The sequence below is a fragment of the Candoia aspera genome, chromosome 2 (genome assembly GCF_035149785.1).
Source record: "Candoia aspera isolate rCanAsp1 chromosome 2, rCanAsp1.hap2, whole genome shotgun sequence".
Classification (NCBI taxonomy): domain Eukaryota; kingdom Metazoa; phylum Chordata; class Lepidosauria; order Squamata; family Boidae; genus Candoia; species Candoia aspera.
The window spans coordinates 240,248,117-240,271,911 of record NC_086154.1 but is presented as its reverse complement, the minus strand read 5'-3'; the positions used below and the strand labels follow the sequence as shown (position 1 = coordinate 240,271,911).

The 23,795-nt window shown below is 38.7% G+C and overlaps 1 protein-coding gene across 3 annotated transcripts in view; it reads left to right on the top strand.

The window, feature by feature from the left end:
• Positions 1-23,795, top strand: part of RAB3C (RAB3C, member RAS oncogene family) — a 134,687-nt gene that overhangs the window by 32,149 nt on the left and 78,743 nt on the right. For all 3 annotated transcript variants that reach the window (XM_063295633.1, XM_063295632.1, XM_063295631.1), the window contains exon 3: positions 12,625-12,743. In XM_063295633.1, coding sequence (XP_063151703.1) covers positions 12,625-12,743 — 119 coding nt within the window. The remainder of the gene's footprint in view (positions 1-12,624; positions 12,744-23,795) is intronic.

The following is a 23,795-nucleotide window of genomic DNA, read 5'->3' as shown; positions in this document are numbered from 1 at the left end:
AGCAGTCAAGTTACCATCCATCTTTACTGGAGACAGATATAGCTGAGACAGACTACTGCCATCAACCAGAAGTGGCCATCCTGGAACTAGAAGCAATTATGTCTCTGCCATAATTATTTGGAGTGTGCATTGGCTTTGGCCAAACCCAGATTCCAGGACTAAGTAAATAGATTTCTGTCTTTGTTCTAATCTTGGACCTCCATAAAGTTCTGAGTTTCTTGTTTGGAGCATTAAAAACTAGCTTGCTTAACCTTGTGACTTATTTATTTTTATGGAAAAGAAGACCAAGGATTTTATCCCTTATGTTTGTGTAACAATCAGATGCTAATGCTACCCCTTAAAAAAAAAATCACTCAACCTTTTTATCTGAAATGTGGTGTAAGAATCTGACACAAATAATCCCAATAATGGTCTGAGCTACAGAGTTTTTTGGGGTTCGCAAATTTCTATCATCAGTTCATTTCTATTTTGCCAAGATTGCACTCCCCCTTACCTACTGTCATGTTCACCATTCCAATGTTACTCTTACATCGTAATGTTTCACATGTCATTTGGCTGATGCGTGTTTCGTCTGGGAAGGGAGGAGGATTCCATCTCGTGGGATTGTTATATGTTAGCAGCTGGATTGGAATGTGTTTGGGTTATGTGTGTTCAAGGTTCCTTTCCCAGGACATCAGCAGAAACAGTTACCAGCACCTGGGGGAGGGGGGAGTTTTCCATTGCAGGCCGAGGGGAGGGATTACATTTGAACCAAGGGTTTTTAGTTTGTATTTGGCGCGCTTTTACTCATTCTCAGCTTTCTCTGTATTTGCATACTATTCTTTAATAAATCAGATATCATTAAGTTCCTGCTTGTGAGTCTGAGTCTATTAGAGTAGGCAATCATTACACCTACTTGCTAAGTCCCCACCAAACTTCACCATTAAGTCACAAAACAGCTTTGGGCTGTCAGCTCATCACACAGGTCTCGGGGCTGGCTGGGTTTGCACTTGCCTCCCTGCTGACTGGTCTCCCAGAGGAACCAGGCCAGCAGCTTCATCTCAACTGGACTGGATATGCCCTGACATCCCTGAGTCATCCCCCGACATCGATACCGAGGAAGCACTCTCCAGGGTGGGCACCTTGCGAGTTAGATGAATATTTCCACAACAAGATATATCATCACTGCAAATGTTACACAAATGAACATAGTAATGGACACTTTATTTAAAAAAACAAAAGATTTAAAGGGATAAAAAATTAAAAATACAATAATGTCTATGAATTTTTGGAAGACAGCTCCTCTTATAAATAGCTCAACTTGTTGGCAAACATCATCACCTTGCACTGGAACATTAGAAAATTGCAACCCTTTTAGGTATTTTTAAGGGAGAAAGTTGCTGAAAACTTCTCAGTATGTTCCAGATTCAGGTGTGGTATCAGATGGGATGATCACTGGAATGGTCCCATCTGAACCAAGCTATTTCCAGAGCTCTGTGATGGTTCCAGTACCAGGATCTTAACTTAGACATTCTCCAGACAGTCCATTAGAAAGCTTTAAGAATTCTTTATTAATAATCCGATTAACATAGGACAGTATCAAAGCTCTGAGTGAGGATTTTGGTGCCAAGCATTCAAAGTGATTCTTTCCCCCCCTGATGTCATCCCCCATCTCTCCTCCCTGTCTTGTAAGCAAGCTCTTTCTCACTCCTGACTTCCCCCCTCCCAGCTCATTAGTTCGTTGAGATGATTAAGAACGCAGCTGTCTTATCAGCAGCTGTCCTTGTTCTAACAGCTAAAGGAATGTCTGCAAAGCTGCATGAAGGAATGTCTGCAAAGACAACATGGGTTTGCTTATGCCTGTAGCAGGCTGACATGTGTAGTAATGCTTAACGGCAGGTAAGCAAAGAGAGGGGAGCCTGACATGCTGCCCTCCTAGAAAAAAAGTCATTCCGGCAGGAAGGAAGGGTAAATGCCAACCCTGAAAAGTAGAACAGAAAGAGTATGAACACAGTCATTTAGGCTTATCAGGGTAACAGGCATGAAAAGCACGAAGTAAATCAGGGGCTCAACAGTGGTGACTGTTCACCCATTCACTGTCACTCTTAGGGAAATTTTTCTGTTGAATGAGGTACTGGAGGTGGCCACGGTGCCCTCGAGAGTCCAGAATTGCTTGAATTTCAAAGTGTTGTTCACCGTCAATCACAATGGGGTTGGGAGGAGGCAGTGTAGGATGCCAGTGATCAGATGCATGGAAAGGTTTGAGAAGACTGCAATGAAAAACAGGATGAATATGTCACATATTCTTGGGGAGTTGCAATTGGACTATGACTGGATTGATGACTTTGGTAATAGGGAATAGCCCAATGAATTTAGGACTCAATTTCTTAGATGGTTGTGTTGATTTCAAGTGTTTTGTGGAGAGATAGACGTTTTTGCCCCCTGATAGGTTCCATTCTGGCGTGCGTTTGCAGTCTGCAAACTTTTTATAAGTATCCATAGCATCCTGTAAAGTTTGGAGCATGGTGAGCCAATTACAGCGGATGCGTGCAATCCAATCATCAGCCATGAGAGGCTGTTCTAGATTTTGAGGTAATTTTGGAATAGGAACAAAGTCTTGGCCATATACAATGTGAAAAGGGGAAAACCCAGTGCTCTGGTGGATAGAGTTATTATAAGTGACCTCAGCAAAAGGAAGTAGGTCAACCCAGTTGTCTTGTTGATGACTAAGATAGCAGCGAAGATACTGTTCTAGTACAGATTTCAATCGTTCTGTTGAGCCATCTGTCTGTGGATGAAAGGAGGAGTTTAGAGCTTGCTCTGCCCCATGAGCTTCAGAAAAGCTTTCCAGAATTTAGACATAAATTGGGATCTGCAATCAGAAATTATATGTGAAGGGACCCCATGTAGATGATAGATGTGCTGTATGAAAAGCCAAGCCAGTTGGGGTGCTGTGGGTAATCCGGAACAAGGAATAAAATGTGCTTGTTTGGAGAATAAATCAGTAACCACACAGATAACAGTTTTCTTTTTGCTCTCAGGTAGCTCTACAATGAAATCCATAGCAATCTCGTCCCAAGGCTGGGTAGGATTGGCCACGAGTTGTAGTAAACCTGTGGGTTTACCTACTTTATGTTTGGATGCAGCACAAATAGGACAGGTGGAGATATAATCTTGGACATCTTTTTGTAAAGATGACCACCAGAATTGCCTGTGAATTAAATGTAGAGTCTTTACAAATCCAGAATGGCCAGCAGACTGTGAATCATGGCAGCACTGCAAAATTTTCTTGCATAAAGAGTTAGGTATATAGATCTGAGCCCCACACCACCAAATTCCATTGTGCTCTGTAAGATTAGTTTTGTTTTGGAGCAACCACATATCTTGTTGCTGGGCAACAAGCAGCTCATGTTGCAAGTCAGCTGGTGGGGAAGGCGGGCTATCAGGTTTGATGCTTCGAGTAACAGCAACCAATCCCAGTGAAGGAATGACAGAGTCCACAATCTCCTCCCTGTGGCTGTTGTGTTGAGGTTGGCGGGATAAATAATCTGCCAAGAATTTTTTTCCCCTGGGAGATATTTTAAGGTGAAAGTAAAACAGCTGAAAAATTGTGCCCAACGTACATAGTTAGGATTCAGTTTCCTAGGAGATTGGAGTGCTTGGAGATTTTTATGATCAGTCCAAACCTCAAAGGGATGAGGGGCTCCCTTTTCCCAAACATGCCAGTGGTGCTCAGTATCAGAGAATTTGCGTGAAATGTAGGTGCAAGGGCATAAAATCCCTGGATCATCTTTCTGTAATAATACACAACCAATAGCAACAGAAGCATCAGCCTGGATGAAGAGGGGCAAGGACGGGTCAGGATGTTTTAAAATAGCTTCTGCAGTGAATAAGGCTTTGAGATTATCAAAAGTTTGTTGGCATTCAGCAATCCAATTGATCGCTGCCCTGGGTTTCTTTGCTTTCTTTTCATTCCCCTTTCCCTTATAAGGAGCAAGGCAATTTGGGCAAAATTGAGAATGAATTGCCAATAGAAATGAGTGAATCCAAGGAAATGTTGTAGCTGTCTCCTTGTCTGGGGTGCTTGCCAAGCCAAAACATCCCATACTTTGGCAGGGTCCATTTTTATGCCCGTATGGGAAATTTGGTACCCCAAATAGTCCAATTGGCATTTATGAAATTCACATTTAGAAAGTTTGGCATACAATTGGCTTTTAATAACCTCTTTAAGACTTGTCTGACCAATTTCACAAGGGCACGTGAAGTGGTTTGGGTAGCCTTTGGACTTGTCTAGTAATTACACACATGGTGAACAACTCTGGGCTTTGAACAAGGAATCTTATAGCCAGAAGTTGGACATGCATATATGCTGAACTTTTTTCAAATGGAAGAGATTAAGGTTTTACTCCTGTGTTTGGGAGGTAGATAAAACTGAAGAGGCAGGATTCTAAACCAGGGCCTTCCTAGTTCCATTCTTCTGCTGAGTCAATTAAGTGAATCTAGGACATTCAGCCACAATTCTTCATTGAGAGCTGACTGGTCTTGTAAAGCTTGTGTCCCATCTGGCTACTGAGAACATTTTTCTTTCCCTTAAGGACTGCGTTCCCCTAGGAATAAACAGTTGGGGGTTCTGTGACAATTCATAGTGGAATGCCCCATTGAAGGGTCTCCACAAAGGAAAGTGGTGCTCTGTTCTTGGTCAGCATAGGGCATCCTCTTTGCTTTGATTTGTTTGGTTAACAGCTTTTTACTATCAGAGAGATGGATCTGACCTGAATCTTTCTTTGGTGTACCTCTGCAAGACATATTCCCACAGCTTAGCAAACCATCTGTGATCTACATACTCCATATATGTGTGTGCCTTGCTGCACTTCTTGTTCAATTAGAAGAGAACATAAACCTCTTTGAAAGTAGAAACTCAAAAACACCAAGACAATTGTTTTAAAAAATCTTAAGTATCTCAACTAAACATATTCAGAGGAGTTCTGAAATTTTGACGAAAGCTAGCTGCAGCCTTACAGACACCGATTTGCTAATGCTTGCTATTGTTGCTTCTTTTTTTGCTATAATGCTCATACCTAAGATCAGATATCTGATCTGATATGATCAGATATTCATACTTAGTGTTTCAGTTAAAGTCTGTATATTGGTACATAGTGGTACAGAATATACTTGTATTGCTTAAAACCTGGCATCTTAAGGACGCTGCACATTACAAGAAGCACTGAAGCATCTTCTCACTCCACCCCAGGGTCCCAAAATTTGGAATGTCAATTACTTGAGTATGTTTATTGGGCCATTTTGTTAACAGCAAACATAGCCTTTGGAGACTGCCAAAACCTCAGTAAACTGCTGTCAAGGCTGACTGAGCTTGGTTTATTGTTGGTCTATCTCTTCATTCCAGAGAATCTCTGATTAGTAGAATACAAATGGACTTTCTCATGCTATAGTAATTTTTAAAGTGGATCCTAAAGTTCTTTTTGGAAGGGCTGAGAACTGTAGATGCTATCAATTAAATTTATCATCAAGGAATCATTTATGTAGCTCCCAAAACTGAAGTTTATCATAGGCATGATATACATCTAATATTGGTCTACCTAATAGTGCTGACAACAGCAGGGATGAGGAACATCCACATATGGTTTTCATTTAATCTTCAAGACTTGACCATTTGAGATCAGAGGCCCCAATTTGGACATCTTTCCAACACCCCCTCTCACCATAAGCTTGTTTGCTGGTTTGTCCTAGATATACCTCCCCCCCCACCCAAATGATAATATATTAATTTTTGTCAGGTCTTTACATGACTACACTTATGTCCTCATGAAATTATTCCCATACCTCTTTTTCTAGTGTATCCTATAATAAGTTTGTACAAGGATTGTGGTTCTACTCCGTGTTCTTCTTTTTTTCTTTGAAATCAGATATTTGATGGAGAGCAAGTTAAGGAACCAGTGTTAAATTTATCTATCTATCTATCTATCTATCTATCTATCTATCTATCTATCTATCTATCTATCATCCTGCCTTTATTATTTTTATAAATAACTCAAGGCAGCCAACATACCTAATACTCTCTCCTCATATATTCCCCACAACAGCAACCCTGTGAGGTGAGTTGGGCTGAGAGAGAGTGACTGGTCCAAGGTCACCCAGCTGGCTTTCATACCTAAGGTGGGACTAGAACTCATAGATGCCTGGTGTCTAGCCCATCACCTTAACCACTAGACCAAACTGGACCAACAATAATTGGGAGCAGCCAAAAATTCAGACAAGAGATGCATGCTAGGATGTACTAAATCCTGCTACTCTTCAGCCATTCTGCAAAGTGAACCAGAAATCCTGAAATCTCACATTTTAGATTTTCATTTAAGATACAAACTCTGAAATTTCTATTAAAATTCTAGTCTGCTCAGAATTGTAAAATGACCCTAACTGTTCATCTTTTCAAATGTTTCCCTTTTGTTATTTTACATTGCATATAGCTACCTAGTTTGTTTATTCCACATATGTAAAATTTCTGTCACATTTCGGAAGAAACTAGTGCACCAACTAAATATGTGGTACTATTCATAAAATATGGAAGAGTAATAATTCAGAAATTCTTTCCTCTGTCCAGTTATAATACAGTATTGGAACAAGAGAACCATAAAAAACTCTAAACTTTTCTGTTTGCTTTTTTCTCTTTTTAAAAAAGCAAATATATAATCCATACTACATAATCCATCCATACACCTGCTAACACAGACTAATTTTTAAAAAACATTGATGTCATATATGCATGGCTAATAAGAAGAAACTAGATTTAAGAAGTATTTCTATGATATTAAAAGCAGCAGGTATGTTTTAAGAAGAATAGGAAATATTATCAACAGATTTCAGTTTAAAAAAGAGTTCACCTTGCATCTGGTTTCAGCCAACATGGCAGATCCAGTTGCTGTATAGCTTAATTCCCAAAAGAAATCTCACAACTTGTGAGCAAAGTGATTATGATGGGACTGTCAAAATAACTTGTATTAGCTGGTGAATATGTTTGCACTGAGTTGATAGAGATGTAAACCAGTGTTACAATTATCTTCTACCTGACATCTTCAGACATCTTCAGACTGCAATTCTCAGATATTCAAGCTAACCTGTATAATAGAATTTATGTAGCTTCTAATTCTTGGACATATAATTCAAATCTGGTAGCACTGGGAATGGGGAAGAAGTTTATTTGCATTTTTGTGATATTTATTTCTCTATTTCTTTATTTAATTTTATTTTCTATCCCGCCTTTATTATTTTTATAAATAACTCAAGGCGGCAAACATACCTAATACTCCTTCCTCCTCCTATTTTCCCCACAACAACAACCCTGTGAGGTGAGTTGGGCTGAGAGAGAGTGACTGCAGTTCAACAGGTAAAAAACTGGCAAAAAGTAAGGAAAATGCATTACATTATATTATTTCCAAATGTGTGTAATAGATATATGGATGAATAGGCATACAAATTTCCATGTAGAGTTAAGAATTACACATTTCTGAAGATGCAAGATAAAAGAATGGAAGATACATGGAAAACTGCATGAAACCATAACTCAGAGATCTGCACATTCCTAACTTTGCACTTTAGAAACACGAGTGTGAGTTTCAATTTCTTTAGAAAGTCAATGGCCTGGTTTGCACAATGTGCAAAACTATGGTTTGTTTTAACTGTAGTTTACTGAATAAGCCACAGTTGACTGAGTTTAGAAAAAATAATCAGGTTCACACAAAGTCATGATCAATCAAACCATATTATGGCTTAGCATAATGTATGGACCTGGCCATTGACTTTTATTATGAATTTGTGTTTTAGGTTATATTATGAATTTGTGTTTTAGTTTATTTAACTCAAAGCCCCTACCATAATGCCCTTCCTTTCCAAATTGCCTCATAGAAGGGTGGAAGGGAAGGTGAGCCCTTTCCTTTCCTTCAAGGAGGATACGAGATCAGGTCGGAGAACCAAAATATAAAAATAAAAATTCAGCACTACTGAAGGAAAATAAAACCCCAGACCTCTTTGGAAGAACACATCTATTTTTGGGTTATCAAGTATTCTGTGGCTGGAAAAGCTGCTATTAGAAATTCTATAGATAGAGTCTATCTGTCTCGAAATTGCAAGAACCTTCTGAGGTCACCAATCCAAATGACAAGAGATGTGTCCTGAGCAAAACAACATTTTAAATCTAGCCCTTCTTTTCCCTGATGACCAAATGTCGTATTTCATTAATTCTGACACTTTTAGTCTCAGGGCTAGAAAATGCAACCTTATATTTTCTAAATAAAGAAACACAGAGTACTTCCTTATTGTGGAACTTGCTTTCCTAAATTAGAGATTTTTTTTTCTGCATTTCCAGCTCACAAAATCACATTCTGTTCCACAATGACTACTTCACACAGCTTCCTAATTGTCTGGTTTATGTTAAGGGTGTTGTGTGAAATCAGTCATTATGGCCTGTATCATGTTTGTCCTGTATTATAAATCATGGTACTTTCTTATTTATATATTTTAATTAAATCTAAAAAAATCAGATAAGAGGAAACCCAGCCAGCTCCAAGGGAGTTGTTACCTTTAGTACCCATGGGCCCCGTCTTAATGGCCTAGGTTTCAGTTTTACTTTTAATCGTATTAGCTATTTGACAATTACTGTAAAAATAAATAGTTCCATAGAAGCATTTATTAACTAGAATAACTTCATAAGCTACTTGAAAGAGTTAGCTGGCAGGCCGATATGTACTAGGTTATGCAGAAAAAAAGAAAAAAGTATTTTGAGCAGTAGAATAAAAAGGTATTCAAATGCAACTGGCATCAGTAAACATGACTAAGCAGATTGTGTTAACGCAACTAATTATCTTAGGCAAGACCATGAAATATTTTGGGATTGGCAAACTGTGTAAATCAAGGGAGTCATTGCTGATTCGCAATCATACTGTGGCTGAGAAAGTGGATGCATTGTGAGCAGCTTTTGTCCAGAGAAGATTTTGCTTATAAACAAGCATTCATGAGATTGAATTGTCAGGCTTCTGTCCTATGTATATTTATAAGCAAATAAGCACATTTTGATACAAAGAGACCTACAGACCTACATTTGAGTAAACAAGCATAAGATTTAGGGTAAAGATAAGATTCTTCCAGTCCTATTTCTGCATGAATCTTCACTACACATCCAACAGCCACCATAACCAAAGGACATTTTATTATGCACATTCTGTATAGTGTATATCTATAGCTACGCTTATAATACCTGACTGAGTGATTGTCTAGTATCAAAGCAAAGAAAAGCCTCCTTCAAAAATCTTTATGTATTTTCACTGTTCATCCAGGAAAAAGATGGATTGCCATGGTAACATCATAATGGAAAATAGGGCAAGTTTTTATCAATATTTGTCAGGCTTATGCTGTTAGGTTTTTGCTTAGAAAATTACTCTGAAAGCAGAAATAGACCACTGCATTTCAGAGTTAAGATAATCTGATCAGTGAGTAAATTAGCACCAGTGAATAAGCAAGATTGATTTGATAATGTAACTGGTTTTCCAAAGAAATCCATGTCAAGATTTAATGAAAAAAAAAATCAGGATTAATTTTTAGCAAGTGTAAATGAAATATGGAAATTAATTATTCTGAATGGCCTATTAGCATAATAGCCAGGCGTACAGCATGCAACAAAAGGACTACAAAATTCACTGTGCAGGGAGATAGATGGGGGAATGTTAGCACAGTAAATGAAGTCATCTTTAATTATATTAATGTTCACACTAGATTTCATATGGTTCTAATAAATTATGAGTATATCAGATGCCATTAAGGCATTTGCCATAAATGAAATTTAAGTACCTGGTTATTTTTTTCAGAATTAGCCTATATGTGTACCATCTACTATGAAGCTTTTGTTTTGTTTTATTTTATTTTATTTTATTTTATTTATCAAATTTGTCACCGCCCATCTTGTCCCACCAGAGGGACCCTGGGCAGTTTACAGCAAAATAATCAAGAAACAATAAATATACAATAAAAATACAATATAAAAATACAATATCTAAGAGTACAATTTATTTATTTGTTTGTTTATCAAATTATTATCACCACCCATCTCCCCTGCAAAGGAGGGACTCTGGGCAGTTTACAATTACAAGTCAGCGATAATTATAAATACAAATAGAATCCAAATGGCAAATGATCCAAGTCAATCCTTGTATGTGACGAGCGCTCTAGGGCACTAGCCATCCCCAAACATGACGACTCCCCTCCCTGCCCCGAGCCAGGTGGCAGGGCCAGGTCTTCAGATTCCTCCGGAAGGCCAGGAGCGAGGGGACTAGCCTCACCTTCGGGGGCAAGATGTTCCAGAGGGCGGGAGCTACTGCAGAGAAGGCCTGCCTCCTGGACCCCACCAGATGGAATTCTCATACCGACGGAGTCTGCAACATGCCCTCTCTGCATGATCGGGTGGGACAGGTGGATGTAATGGGGAAGAGGCGGTCCCTCAGGTAGTTTCTCCATGTATATCCAATTGTAATAAAAGTGATCTATTCATGTCAATGGACTCTGCAGTATAAGGCTATATGGAACATTTTCTTCTTATGCTTACACTTATTTAATGTAGCAACAATTCATGAATATGAATAGAACTATTGTGACAGAGGAGAGATATGAACTGTAAAACCTATTTACAATATGCATCAGGGAAGAATTAATGTAAAGCCTGTTTAAAGGATTTATATAAGCAATGCTGCATTTGGGGCAAGACTTTGTTTTATAACTAGACACAACTGCAGTTAGACAAAACTGCATCAAGACAAAAAAAAGTCACTCGTTTATCCTGCACCAGTCCTACTTTGGCATCATCCAGATGTTTGGATTACAACTCCCTTCATTCTCCAGTCAACATAGTCATTGGTGCAAAGCACAGCTTCCCATGCAGTATTTTATAACAAAGTTTAACTGGCCTCTTTATGTTGCAAAGAACTCTTGGAAAGAGTGAACTGTAGCTAAGATACCTTCTACACAGCTCCTGAGGTTTGTACCTCAGGATCAAGCCAATCAGTGATTTGTCTCATCATGTGAGAACCTCCAGAACCAGCCAATGAACCCTCTCACAGACCAGTGTGACAACATAAAAAGAACATCCAACCATGGTCGCTCACCACACTCCTTGGGGGTTTTTAGAATCTTCGCAGTCATCACAGCATCATCCTTCTGAACATAACTGAAAAGAAATGTGACTGGTGACAAAGTAACAGGATGCTTGAGAGCTGGGAAGGGAGTTCCCCACAGTGGGAAAAATGCTCCACACCCAAACTCTATGGAGCACCAGATTTTCAGCTGAAAAAACAGAACTGAATTAAACATAAACAGGCTCAGCTGTCAAAGGATCATAGAGTCATCAAATAATTCTGGAGTAGAGCAAATGCCACATGTGGAGATGTTGTAAGAAGGGTGTGCTTAATCTTGTTCTTTACAGATGTTTTTCCACTGACACTTCACCATCACCATCCTGATCTGTTTTCATCAGGATTCCAGACCTACCAGAAGAATAAAAGCAACTTTTATCAGGGAGAAAACTACTCTCAAGGGAGGGATATGGCACACATTCTTCTTACATTTCTGTAATATAAACTGCCTTCCAGGGGATTTTGCAATGGATTTTGCAATGGAGAAGCAAATGTCTTGGCCATGGCTCTAATATACTGTAACTTGTAGTTTGCCCCAAAGTGAAGTCAAATATGCTGACAAGATAGGGATGGTTAAAGGTCACACAACATCATAGAACTTAGAATGGCATCTATCCTTCTGGCCTTTGGGAATGGCCTGAAGACCTGGCTTTGCCATCTTGCCTGGGAATCTGGTAGTGATAGTGTGGAGCCTGCTAAACTGCTATATTGTTAGTAAATTGGATTGCACTCTCACAGATTATGTTTGGTATGGTTTTAATATTTTTTATTGTTTTTAATGTGTTTTAATTGTTTTTGTCATATGATTTTGGTTATTTTTTGTATTTTTTGTGTGTGTTTTAACTTCGTGAGCCACTCAGTGTCATGTATGTGAGATGAGCATCTATATAAATTGAATAAATAATTACATATCACACATGTTAGTTCCATATTTCAGAATCCCTCTTTCTTCTTTTAATGCTTCTGAATTAAATTCATCCTTCAGATGATTGGGGTAATAGGGAGTAGAATCTATCAACAGTATTATTTTCTAATGTGCATTTGAGCATCTTTAGGCTTATCATTTTATGTTGAGGCTCACCATTTATTTATCAGATGACAGAATGCAGTGACTATCATATTCAGTTCTACAGATACGTTATTTGGAACCCATGTTGCAACCCAGTAACTGAATGGGACAGAGTAAGAGGAGAAATGTTGTGTGTTTCACAATCACAACTGAAGCAATGCAACCTAACAATCATTTCAAGATCCATGACCTGAAATAAATTAGCTCCAGCTTCTACATAGATACACATCCAACAGTATCAAATAGTGGAATGGAGTTCTTGGTCTCTTGAAATGTTCTCTTTATTGAAAGAAAGCTTTGAAATGCCAAAGGTATGGGGCTGTGTAAGTGCCAATTTTCATTGCTTGTTATTAACCACTAACTACTGATTTTTCATTGTTTTAGGACACAGCAGGTCAAGAGAGATACAGGACAATTACTACAGCCTACTATCGGGGTGCTATGGGCTTCATTTTAATGTATGACATCACCAATGAAGAATCTTTCAATGCTGTACAAGACTGGTAAGTAAAATATGGGTAGGGATAAATTGGCAATAAAGGACAGTTGACCTGACAACCAAATTTCTGCTGTTATTGCAACTGTAAAATATCTCAAAGGCTTTTTCTATAAGAATAGCAGCAACTTGGTTTTGCTTTGCTAAAGGTACCTTTCTTATTAGCGTGAGTTTGATTTTGAGAATGATTTACCCTGGACAAGGCTTTGTCTCACACCAATGACAAGCTTTTTAAAGTTTCTACCCCTCACTAGTGACCAACTCGAATGTCTTCATAAGAACATAAGCAGCACTCTGCTGGATTGGACCCCTGGCCCATCTAGTCCAGCAGTGTGTTCTCACAGTGGCCAACCATCTGCAACTAGTCTCCCAGCAGGTAGCCTTCAGAGCAGTCTCACTGCCATCAAGGCTAATAGTCACTGATCCCCATGACTTACATGAATTGGTCCAACCCTTTTTTGAAGCCAGGCAAGCTGGGAGCCAGCAACACATCTTGTGGTAGCAAATCCCAAAGTTTAATTATGCATTGTATACTTTTTAAAAAATCTTTTTGTATGTCCTGATTCTTCCAAGATTCAGTTTCATTAGGTTCTAGTTCTTTGGGAAGGGAAAAATAGCTTTTCCTTGTCCACTTTATCCACACCATACTCAATTCTGTACACCTCAATCATGCCTTGTCTAATTCACCTCCTTTCTATACTAAAAAATCTAAATGTTGCAACCTTTCCTCAGAGGGAAGCTCCTCCAGCACCTTAATCAATTTGGTTGCCTCCTCTGACCTTCCCTAATGCCTCTATATCCTTTCTGAGGTGTGGTGACCAAAACTGCACACAACACTCCAGATGTAGTCATGCCATTGATTTATATAAAGGCATCATGATATTCCCATCTGTATTTTCACTTCCATTTTTTATTATCCCAAAGATGTTATTGGCCTTTTTTACAGTGGATGTACACCATGTCAATACCTTCACTGAACTGTTTACCATTACTCCAAGATCTCTTTCTTCAACAGTCACTGCTAGCTTTTATATATATAAACAAATTCCCTTCTTACCCCTGTGGGTGGTATGTGTCTTACTCAACCCTGGGTCCTCTACCAGAGGCCTGGGAGTTTGAGGGTTCTGCACAGTATCTCAGCTGTTCCTAGCACTGCGCTCTTCTGGACAGAGAGCAATGATGCTGTTCCTGGGATCTGTTGGAGTGGCTCTCCCAGCTGAGGAGTCACTGCCCCGAGTGCTCCCACCACCACTGGGACCATTTTGGCCTTCACTTTCCACATCCCCCCTAGTTCCTCTTTCAGGCCCTCATACTTCTCCAGTCCTGTCTACAGGTAGTCCTCAACTTACGACCATTTGTTTAGCAACTGTTTGAAGTTACGACAGCGCTGAAAAAGTGACTTACAACCAGTCCTTGCACTCATGACTGCTGAAGCATCCCCACGGTCATATGATCAAAATTTGGGCAATTGGGAACTGGCATGTATTTACAATGGTTGCAGCATCCTACAGTCATGTGATCACCATTTGTGACCTTCCCAGCTGGCTTCCGACAAATAAAATCAATGGGGAACCAGATGATTCACTTAACAACCATGGTGATTCATTTAACAATCGCTGAAAAAAATGTTGTACAATTGGGTGTTGTCAGATGATGTCTCGCTTAACAACTGCACTGCTTAATGACAAAATTTTCCAGTCCCTATTGTGATCATAAGTTAGAACTACCTGTAGTCCACTAGAGCTCTATAGTTGTTCTTTCTTCTGAGTCGTTCTCATCTCTGTTTTAAGTAGCTGGCCAATCCAGAAACAAGGGAACTCTGAAAATCTGCCATCCCACAGGAGTATTTAAATATTTCATTACTATTTTAATAGTGGGTATCCTTGAGCAAAGCCTGTGTCTCCAAATGTTTGGTGATTTTATCTTTAATAGCAGTTTCCACTATCTTTCCAAGAACAGATGTTAAGCTGACAGACCTATAATTTCCTGGATCTCCCCTTGAGCCATTCTTAAAAACTGGAGTTAGGTTGGCCACCTTCCAGTCCTCAACTCCAGGGGACAAGCGTAGAGACAGGTTATATATTTTAACAGGAAGGTCCACAATCTCATCTTTAAGCTCCTTAATAAACCTTGAGTGGATGCCATCAGGGCCCAGTCATTTGTTGATGTCCAATTTGTCAATAAGGCCTAGAACCAACTCTCTTGTCACTGCTATGAGAACAGGAGCTCAGCCTCAGGGATCTCCCCCTCAGCCCCATTTTTTTCCTGTGAAGACAGAAGAAAAGAATTTGTTCAGCTTCTCTGCAATTTCCTTTTCTCCTCTTAGTACACCTTTGACTCTTGCATCCAAGGGACAAACAGCCTCCCTGGCTGGCTTCCTGCTTCTAATGTACTTGAAGAACCTTTTATTTGTCTTCACAGTTTTGGCAATACACTCCTCAAATTTCCCTTTTGCTTGCCTCACTGTTTCTATTTAAGTCCCTATCAATATTACTCTTTAATTTCACACGATAGAAATAAAACAAGCAGGATGCTATTTGAGACTACTTATGGATAGTATGGGATCCTAAGATAGTCCTGGTAGGGCACATGGGTAGTTCATTCTTGTTAAGAACAGAAGCTGTGTTCAAACATTGCTAGCAAGAAAAATAAAAAAGACTAACTGGAAGTTAAGCTGGTCATAAAACCATGTGTTAAAGTAATTGAGAACCAGTTTGGTGTAGTGGTTAGGGCTAGAAACTGGAAGACTGTGAGTTCTACTTCTCACCTAGGCACAAAGCCGGCTGGCTGACCTTGGGCCAGTTGTTCGGTCTCAGGAAGAAGGCCAGGGCAAACCTGTTCTGAAAAATGTTTCCAAAAAAGCCTTCAGGGACTAGCCTGGGAATTTGCCAGGAGTCAGGACTGACTTGAAGGCACATATATACTGCACATACAGTCATAAATATTAGTCACAAAAATACAGTTAATTTTTTAGTACTATCATATTTTAAAAGTTATATCAATATATGTAAAAAGCCTTTAGGATGGCTTGTTATAATTATTTTCACCTATCTCACCTTGTGAACATCAGGGCATCCCTGATATAATTTAGATCTCTACTTTTCTGAGTTTTTAGTGTTGTTTAGTTGTTTTAAAAGCTTTTCTTTATTTCCTGTGAGTTTCTTTTCTGTCTTGCTTCTTTTTTCCTTCTTTCTAAGTAGTCAGTGTTCCCTTCCCCTATAGATTACGTTCTTTTTCTAAGTATATACAGTAGCCTTTTATACAATTGTAATGTTGTTATTTAGGGTATGTATAACATTACAAAGTAATAACTAAGGTTTTTCAAGAAACATTAACTATAATGTTTTAACATTTAATAAAATTTTAAAGGCACAGTAAAAATAAAACCTTGCACACACACAGCTAAAACGAACAGTTTCTGCTGGTAGTGGGGTACAGTGGGGGAGGGCATTACAGCTTTCACTCTCCCCCCCCCCCTCAATTTCTATGCAATACAGGATCACTAATAATAATCAAGCTTATACATCTTTTCATTTTGGCTCTATTCTGCTAGCAAATAGTGCTATCTGCTGGTGCTGACCCATCCAAAACAAATATGTTTGTTAAACATGGAAGTAGTTTAAATAACTGTTGATTATTTAATCTATATGTGAGAGGGTTCCAGTTCAGTTATGATAGAAACCACAGGCCAAGAGCTGAATGCTTTCCTTCGAAATTTACACAATGTTGGTTTGGTATACAAAACATATACTTCTATTGTGTTAAACCTAACATATACAACTAATCTACTTACCTGGACCTAGTTATACTTATAAGTGAATGGTATAACGATAAGTGAAAAGTGACAATACTTAACAAACTTACAGGTTTCCCCTTTTCCCTGTGTTTTTAGCTGCCCACCTTTAATAGCAATAAAGGCAGTATTATCGTAGCTCTTTTCTAGCCTTCACCTTTAAGGACTGGGAATCCTGTTCCTTTTACTCAGGGCTTAATGTCCTTTTACCCTACACTTAGCCTTGTGTGATCCTCTGCCTTCCAGCTCTTATACTTCAGTAGGTACTGCTGAAGTTTGAAGTATCCCTATCATTGCTCCCTTTTATTGAGTTGCTTCTCTGGCTTTCAGTCCTTATCAGTTTGCAGAAGAGAAAAAAAAATAACTTGTGGAGTCCTAGGCACTCTCTGAGCTTGGCTGCTTATACAACCAAACAACCAAGCTCAGAGAGCACCAAGGACTCCACAGCTCAATTCTGAGCTACAGATATTCTACTTCTTGCTGGCTGGCTGTAGCTGGTCTGCATTTTGGAAGACTTGTGAAGCTCTAAGCCTCTGCTATTCCTTTCTTAGCTTCAAAGTCTCTTTACTCACTCCACCAACTGTTTTGGTCTCACTTCTTCCACGCACAACTGGCTGCTTTAGCTCTCCAACGCAATCCACTTTCTTTCTTCCACCCACACCCTATGCCTTCAGCAATCCTCTTTTATCTCCCAGCAGTGCAGGTATGGTCCTTTGCTCTCTTAAAGTCCCAGGGAACAATCCATAAGGAAGGAAAACTCAGGTCAGCAGCTTTGAGTCTTTCCACACTATATAATGAAGTGCCTTTGTAACTTTCTTAAGGAAAAACAAAGAGAAGATCAGAGGTAATCCAAAAGTGGGAGGTTGTCCAAAATAGTACAACAAGCACAGCTGAATGGTTTATTAGGGAGGTGGTCTCAGAGCTGCTGTGGTGATGAGAAGAGAGATGGTTACCAACCGTTAAATGTGATTGGTAGATTGCTTTGAGTTTGGAGAAAAGGGAGAATTGCTGTTCAAATGAAAAAAAAACAACGAACTGTTGAAATATATATGAGAATATATTTCAATTTGTTCTATGTTGATTTCTTGGGTAAAACATTTTAATCCTACTCTTCAACTCCCTCCCCACAATCCTACCCAGAACCAAACCAGAATTCCTGCATTTAAGTTTGCATTTTGAAAAGTACAAGATGAATAGGAGACTGAGAAATTTAAAAAATGCTGGTGGTGGCACCGCCGAATGTGAATATTCTTATTCTGGACTGAACTGTACACATTATTGCACAGGATCCATGATCTGCCACAGGCTGCCTTACTCATTGCAACAGCAAGCTTCAACAGGCCCGGGTTACTGGAAGTGAAAAGGCTGAGGAAAATCATTCAAAATCATTTTTCACCTGACAAGCAGAAAACCTACAGCAGTTATCTTCCAAGGCCTGAGATGCCACCTTCAGTTCAGCTCTGTAGGGTGGTGTTTCTCAACCTTGGCCACTTTAAGATGCGTGGACTTCAACTCCCAAATTCTGGGAGTTGAGGTCCACGCATCTTAAAGTGGCCAAGGTTGAGAAACACTGCTATAGGGTATTGTCTAGTTCATGTGCCTGTAAATCTAGCTTTATTTGGCAACCTGCCAATGGTGACATTGTGGGTATTACCATTTTGAAGAGATGTTACAAAAGCAAGGTCTAAAACAGGAACTATCTAATCCAGCTCCTTCTTGTCTGCTTCCTACTTCCCAAACTATTCTCCATGTTTCAGGCTGAATCTGCACATGACAATATTTATTCCTTGTCCTTTGATTTAATAGAGACCTTTTCTGTCATATTACTAAGAATGTCTGTATCCCAGAAGACATCTTTCCTTTGCTGGGAAAAGATGGTTCTCTCAGCTTTGCAACCTATCATTCACAGAACATTCTGTTCCATTAATATTTTAATGTTTTCATTTTTGCTTCCCATTGATTATTCATAGAACAGAATCCAATGCTTCGCCAGTACAGAGCAACAAGGTACACTATCCTAGGACATACCATGATTGTAGAAAACCTGGATAAAACTATCATAGCACTTTGGAGATGTCCTAAGAGCACAGAGCATAGAATCATCAGTTTTAGAGGAAGGCTTGGAAGCCACCTAATCCAATCTAGTCCAACCTAGGTCAGTGCAGAGAATCTAGAGCAGTGTTTCTCATCCTTGGCAACTTTAAGATGTGTGGACTTCATCTCCCAGAATTCCTCAGCCAGCAAGGCCACCGGCCAGCAAGGTTGAAGTCCACACATCTTAAAGTTGCCAGGGTTGAGAAACACTGGTTTATGGTATTGGTTTTCAGCAAACCTTATATACTAACAAAGCTCTTTAAAACTAAGACTTCAGTGAGCAAGTTTGCTTCTTTAGCCTTCCCCAATCTAGCATTCTCTAGATGTGTTGGGGTGACAACTTCCAGGATTTCTAGCATGCTGGGAATTCTAGAAGTTGTAGTTCCAGTAATCTGGAGAGCTTTAGGTGGGGGAATGCTGATTTAGGGGGATTTAAACTTTCTTTGTTCCTTGTTGCATCCAGTTCTTCCACACACAGCTGAAAAGTCCATTAAATCTTGGAGGGCTTTATGTATAACTGAATAAATAATTGTTCCAAAACTCTAAAGCCATGTAAGGAATTCACATAGATATTGTTCCCAAGCACAATATTCAGTACAGCTCCAATCTTTCAACCCAAACATTTTAGCATATGTAGATGCTATATTTTTTCACATATGAAATGATGAAAAGGTATGAGAGGTATAATGTACACTGGTGTAAATTACATTTTCTGTTTCCTTCCTCCTGTCTTTCATTTCTTTTCATTTCTTTTGCTCATTACCTCTCACTATTTTTCTGTACTTTGCTGAAGTTGTTTATCCTAAAAGGAAATAACATCATGAACGTGAATGAAATATAACGTGAAATGAAGCAATTTTTTTTTTAAAGCGAAATAGCATCTTGGTTTCAAAGTCAAGCAGTACATGTCTTTAAGATCAACATGTGGTTTGTGCCTTTCTACCCTCAGACCATGATCTGATTAGTAAAAAAGGGTGTCTAGGGCTCTGTGGTCCAGGCTAAGATTGTATCTTCTGAAGTTCTGGATTCTGTACCTGAACTATAGCTAAGCTTCATTCTTACTGTTCCATTACATTCTACTTAGTTTCTCATTCTCTGTACTATCTAACAAGGCAAGTTGGGGCCTATATTATTAAAATTAAAACACCATTTGTGATATATTCTATCTTGGTTTGTAACCTGTTAGCTCCCATTGGAGTAAGCAGTGTGATTTTTCATCCTTCTTCAGTAAATGTGCAAGTGTTTGTGAGAAAACTGGTGAAAAATCATTTCTGTCTAGCATTGTTTCAAGTTCATTGTAACTTCAGACTTCCACGCTGCTGAGTTCTATATACAGTATCCGTGAGTACCATATAATTGGAACTGCTGGATTTGATTTATTTCCACTAATTACCTTAACCAAATTCAAACATGAAATAAATGAATGCCAAGAGCCATTTCATGCTGCTCTCATGTACATTATTGAATTAGTTCTGGCATAGATTACATGATAGCTCTTAACTCTTCCTTTACATGATGCTCCATGCTGTGTATATTTGCCTGTGTTCTGTGTTGTCTTGAGGAAAACTGATGCTGTTGCTGTTACGTATTAACCTGGTGACTCAGCACATTTGACCTGCATTCTCAGGATGCTGCATATGAGATGGTCAGGAGCAGGCAGGGAAGATGCTTGGCAAATCTCCCTGTATGGATTCCCAGCTTGTGATAAAGTGGTTCCTATACACACATAGGATTCTGCATTTTGAATCCATTTTGCAAAGAAAAATTTAAAATACTGTAGTGTTTCTAAAGGGTAAATCCTGAAAAACTGAATACTGTAGATGCACATGACCAGCTTCACAGGCTGGAAATCAAATCAGGCTTTATGTTGCTGCCACTGGCAAAATAATTTTTTGAATGAAAGAACTCAGTACCATCTGGATTGCTTTCAGAAGGCTGAGAGTGGGAACAGTAGGCAAAAGGTGCTTAGCAAGCCAAAAACTGGTTGTTTCAAGAGAACTTTCAATGGTATTTATCATGCAATATAAGGATGATACATGTAGAGCAGTGTTTCTCAACCTTGGCAACTTTAAGATGTGTGGACTTCAACTCCCAGGTATTCTGGGAGTTGAAGTCCACACATCTTAAAGTTGCCAAGGTTGAGAAACACTGATTTAGAGGAACTGGAGATTGATGGCAAGATTGGTTCTGTTTTAACTCTGGAAGCTCTCTTTTACTTGCTTTAATCTCCTTGTTATTTCCCTCAGACCCACAATTTATTAAAAAAAAAAAAAACTTGGAGGGTCATGTTATGGTAGCTGTTTTCTTTCATTAGGTAGAAGTTCAGTGGTAGATGCTTCACCCAACCATATTATCATATCATGGACTGATTGTATGTTTTGATCCACTAATGTGTACCTATGACAGCGCAAACATATTGCATAAGATCATTTTGTTTATCAAGCTGTTGCGCTGGCAGCATGCAAGCTTGATTTCAGTGCTTGATTCAGTAAATGAAAGGCTCTGTAACTGAGCTGACTGGTAGGCACAGGTTTTAGCAGTTCTGTATATGATTATAAATCACACACTAAAAATGCCTAATGAATGGAGCACCTCTATTATTGTCCCTATATTTAAAAAAGAGAATACGACTGATGCATTTAACTATCACCCCGTCAGCCTATTAAGCATTATTAGTAAACCCTACACTAGGCATTTATATTGGAAAGTAATGGATTGGTTGGAACAGGAAACTGCTTTGATTAGAGAAAAGACACTATCTACATTTGTTGGTGGCTGGAAACCTCTTATGGACTTTTTGTGTAAAAATGAAAAAAAAATGAACTTGTGATTTATGGCTTTGATGATTAGACAGGATAGATTATAGAAAGAAGAGTACTGTGATATAACTTCAAATAGAGAGGTTAAAATATAATTGTACTTATAACCACTGTGAAGAATATAGAATAGAATAGAATAGAATAGAATAGAATACTTTATTGGCCAAGTATGATTAGACATACAAGGAATTTGACTTCGGTGCAAGAGCTCTCAATATATTTACATAACATCAAAAATAAACAATAGTAAAGTAATAATGCTATTTTCTAAAACTATACAGTCAAGAAGAAAAAAAATTGAAGGAAAATAATACTGCGGCTATTAACTAACACACACTCATATTTAAAAGGAGAATTAAGGGACAATATACTGCTGTGAAGAATATCGGAAGCCACTTCTGTGTATCTTTTTTCTTTCTTTTCTATTTTTCTTCAACTTTTTTTCTTTTCTTGCACTTTTTGCCTTCTCTTTAATTTCTTTCTTTTTTTCTTCCTTACTTTTTATTAGTTTATATTAGTCTTTATCTTCTTTTTTTTTTAAAAAAGTTTCAGTAAAAATCATATATATATATATATAAAAAGAAGAAGAGTAGCCTGGCTTCAGGCTAGGGAGATCAACTATGGGACAGTGCCTGGCCCTACAACATCTAACTGAAAAACATATATCTCCTCCTGGCGGGGGGTGGGGGGAGGGGGCTTATATGTAGTATTTATTGATTCCAAAACAGCCTTTGACACAGTCTCCAGAGAAGAACTGCAATCCAAACTGATTGGATCGATAGATATCATGTATTGATAGACATTTGCTGGCATTCATTAAAATGCTACATGATATACAGTAGCAGAGGATTTTCAACCACCCATTGTCAGGAAACATGGTCAACCCACCGGGTAGCGCAATGAGTGATAGTGGGAACACCGATCCCAAAGCAGGCATCATTTTTATTCTTTGTAGCCCAACAGAAGATGGGAAAGAAATTACATAAAGAGGCTTGAAACTCTGTCCGTCATCATATAACTCCCCAAAAACAAAATAGAAAGGGATCAAATTTGATGTCAGAAGAAACCAGCAAAAGGAAAATCAAGATTGAAAATGGGGCTGATTCAGCCAGGGATTGCAGAGGAAAAAATCCAGAAATAAATAATACCCCAGTGAATCCCTATAGGAGAGGCAGTTGGGTGGCAGCCAGAATGTTACTCCTCCTCCTCCCTCCCACCAGATCATGTGACCCAGAGGAGCACTCAAGAGTTCCCCTACCTGTGTTTTTAAGCACCACATCATGGTCTAACATTTTTCTCTTAGGCTACACATGCAACCAATGGAGCTCACCAAAAGGATAGTCAGTGCCTATTTAGCCTCAGGAGCACATATGTTACCACTAATGCAAATTTTGAAAGTGTGATACCCTTCAACTACATGTTGAGTGAAGCATTCCCTGAAAGCTGCTTTCTTTATTTTTTTTTAATATACTTTTTATTAAAGAATTTTTAAAAGAATAAAAATGATAAAACTTCAAAAGAGAAAAGGAAAGAAAAGTAATAAGTAAGTGAAAGAAAAAAAATATACAAAGAAGGAAATAGAAAGAAAAGAAAAGAAAAAGTTATAAAGAAGTGGCTTATGGTCTTCTTAACACAGTTACAAGTACATTTATATTTTACTCTCTCACTCTCTCTCTAAGGTTACAACATAATTTCCTTCTTTCCATAGTCTACCCTTTCTAATCATCAAACCCATAAATCACAAGTTAGTTTGTTTTTTTAGGAAAAAGTCCACAAGGGCTTTCCAGTCACTAATAAACTGAAAGCTGCTTTCTGAAAAAATGTACAGTAGTCCCTTTGCTTCTAACAGTGAAGCCAAAGGACCATGAAAGGAAATTATGCTGCTGATCAGAGTACTCCCAAACTGGATGGTTTGCAGGATTTTCTGCTGTATATGCCAATGGTGACCAGCCTGAAGCCTTTTCTGCACCACTTGCTAAAGGTTTTCCAGGGCGAGGGTTGGGTACAATCCTGCATCACACACTGGAGTCAGCCTGGAGTCCCTTCTGTACACACCAAAGGACTTCCAGGCTGGGTTGCTTTGGCATGCACCAAAGCTGTCCATTTTAGAAGTACTTTGGAGGGATGGAGAAGGCTGAGGGAAGTCAAATATACCACTTCCATTGAATTGCTTCGATAAAGCAACTTTGTGTTTTTTTTTGCACAAATCTAGTGACCATAAAGAAGACAGTAGATTTTCAGCCCAGCACTAATGCAAACTTAGTCATTGTTCCACAAACAACTGCTAGTATTTTCTGAGGGTCAGCTTGTATATTCTGAGGAAACACATTTCTCTATGCTGAAATAATCTGTC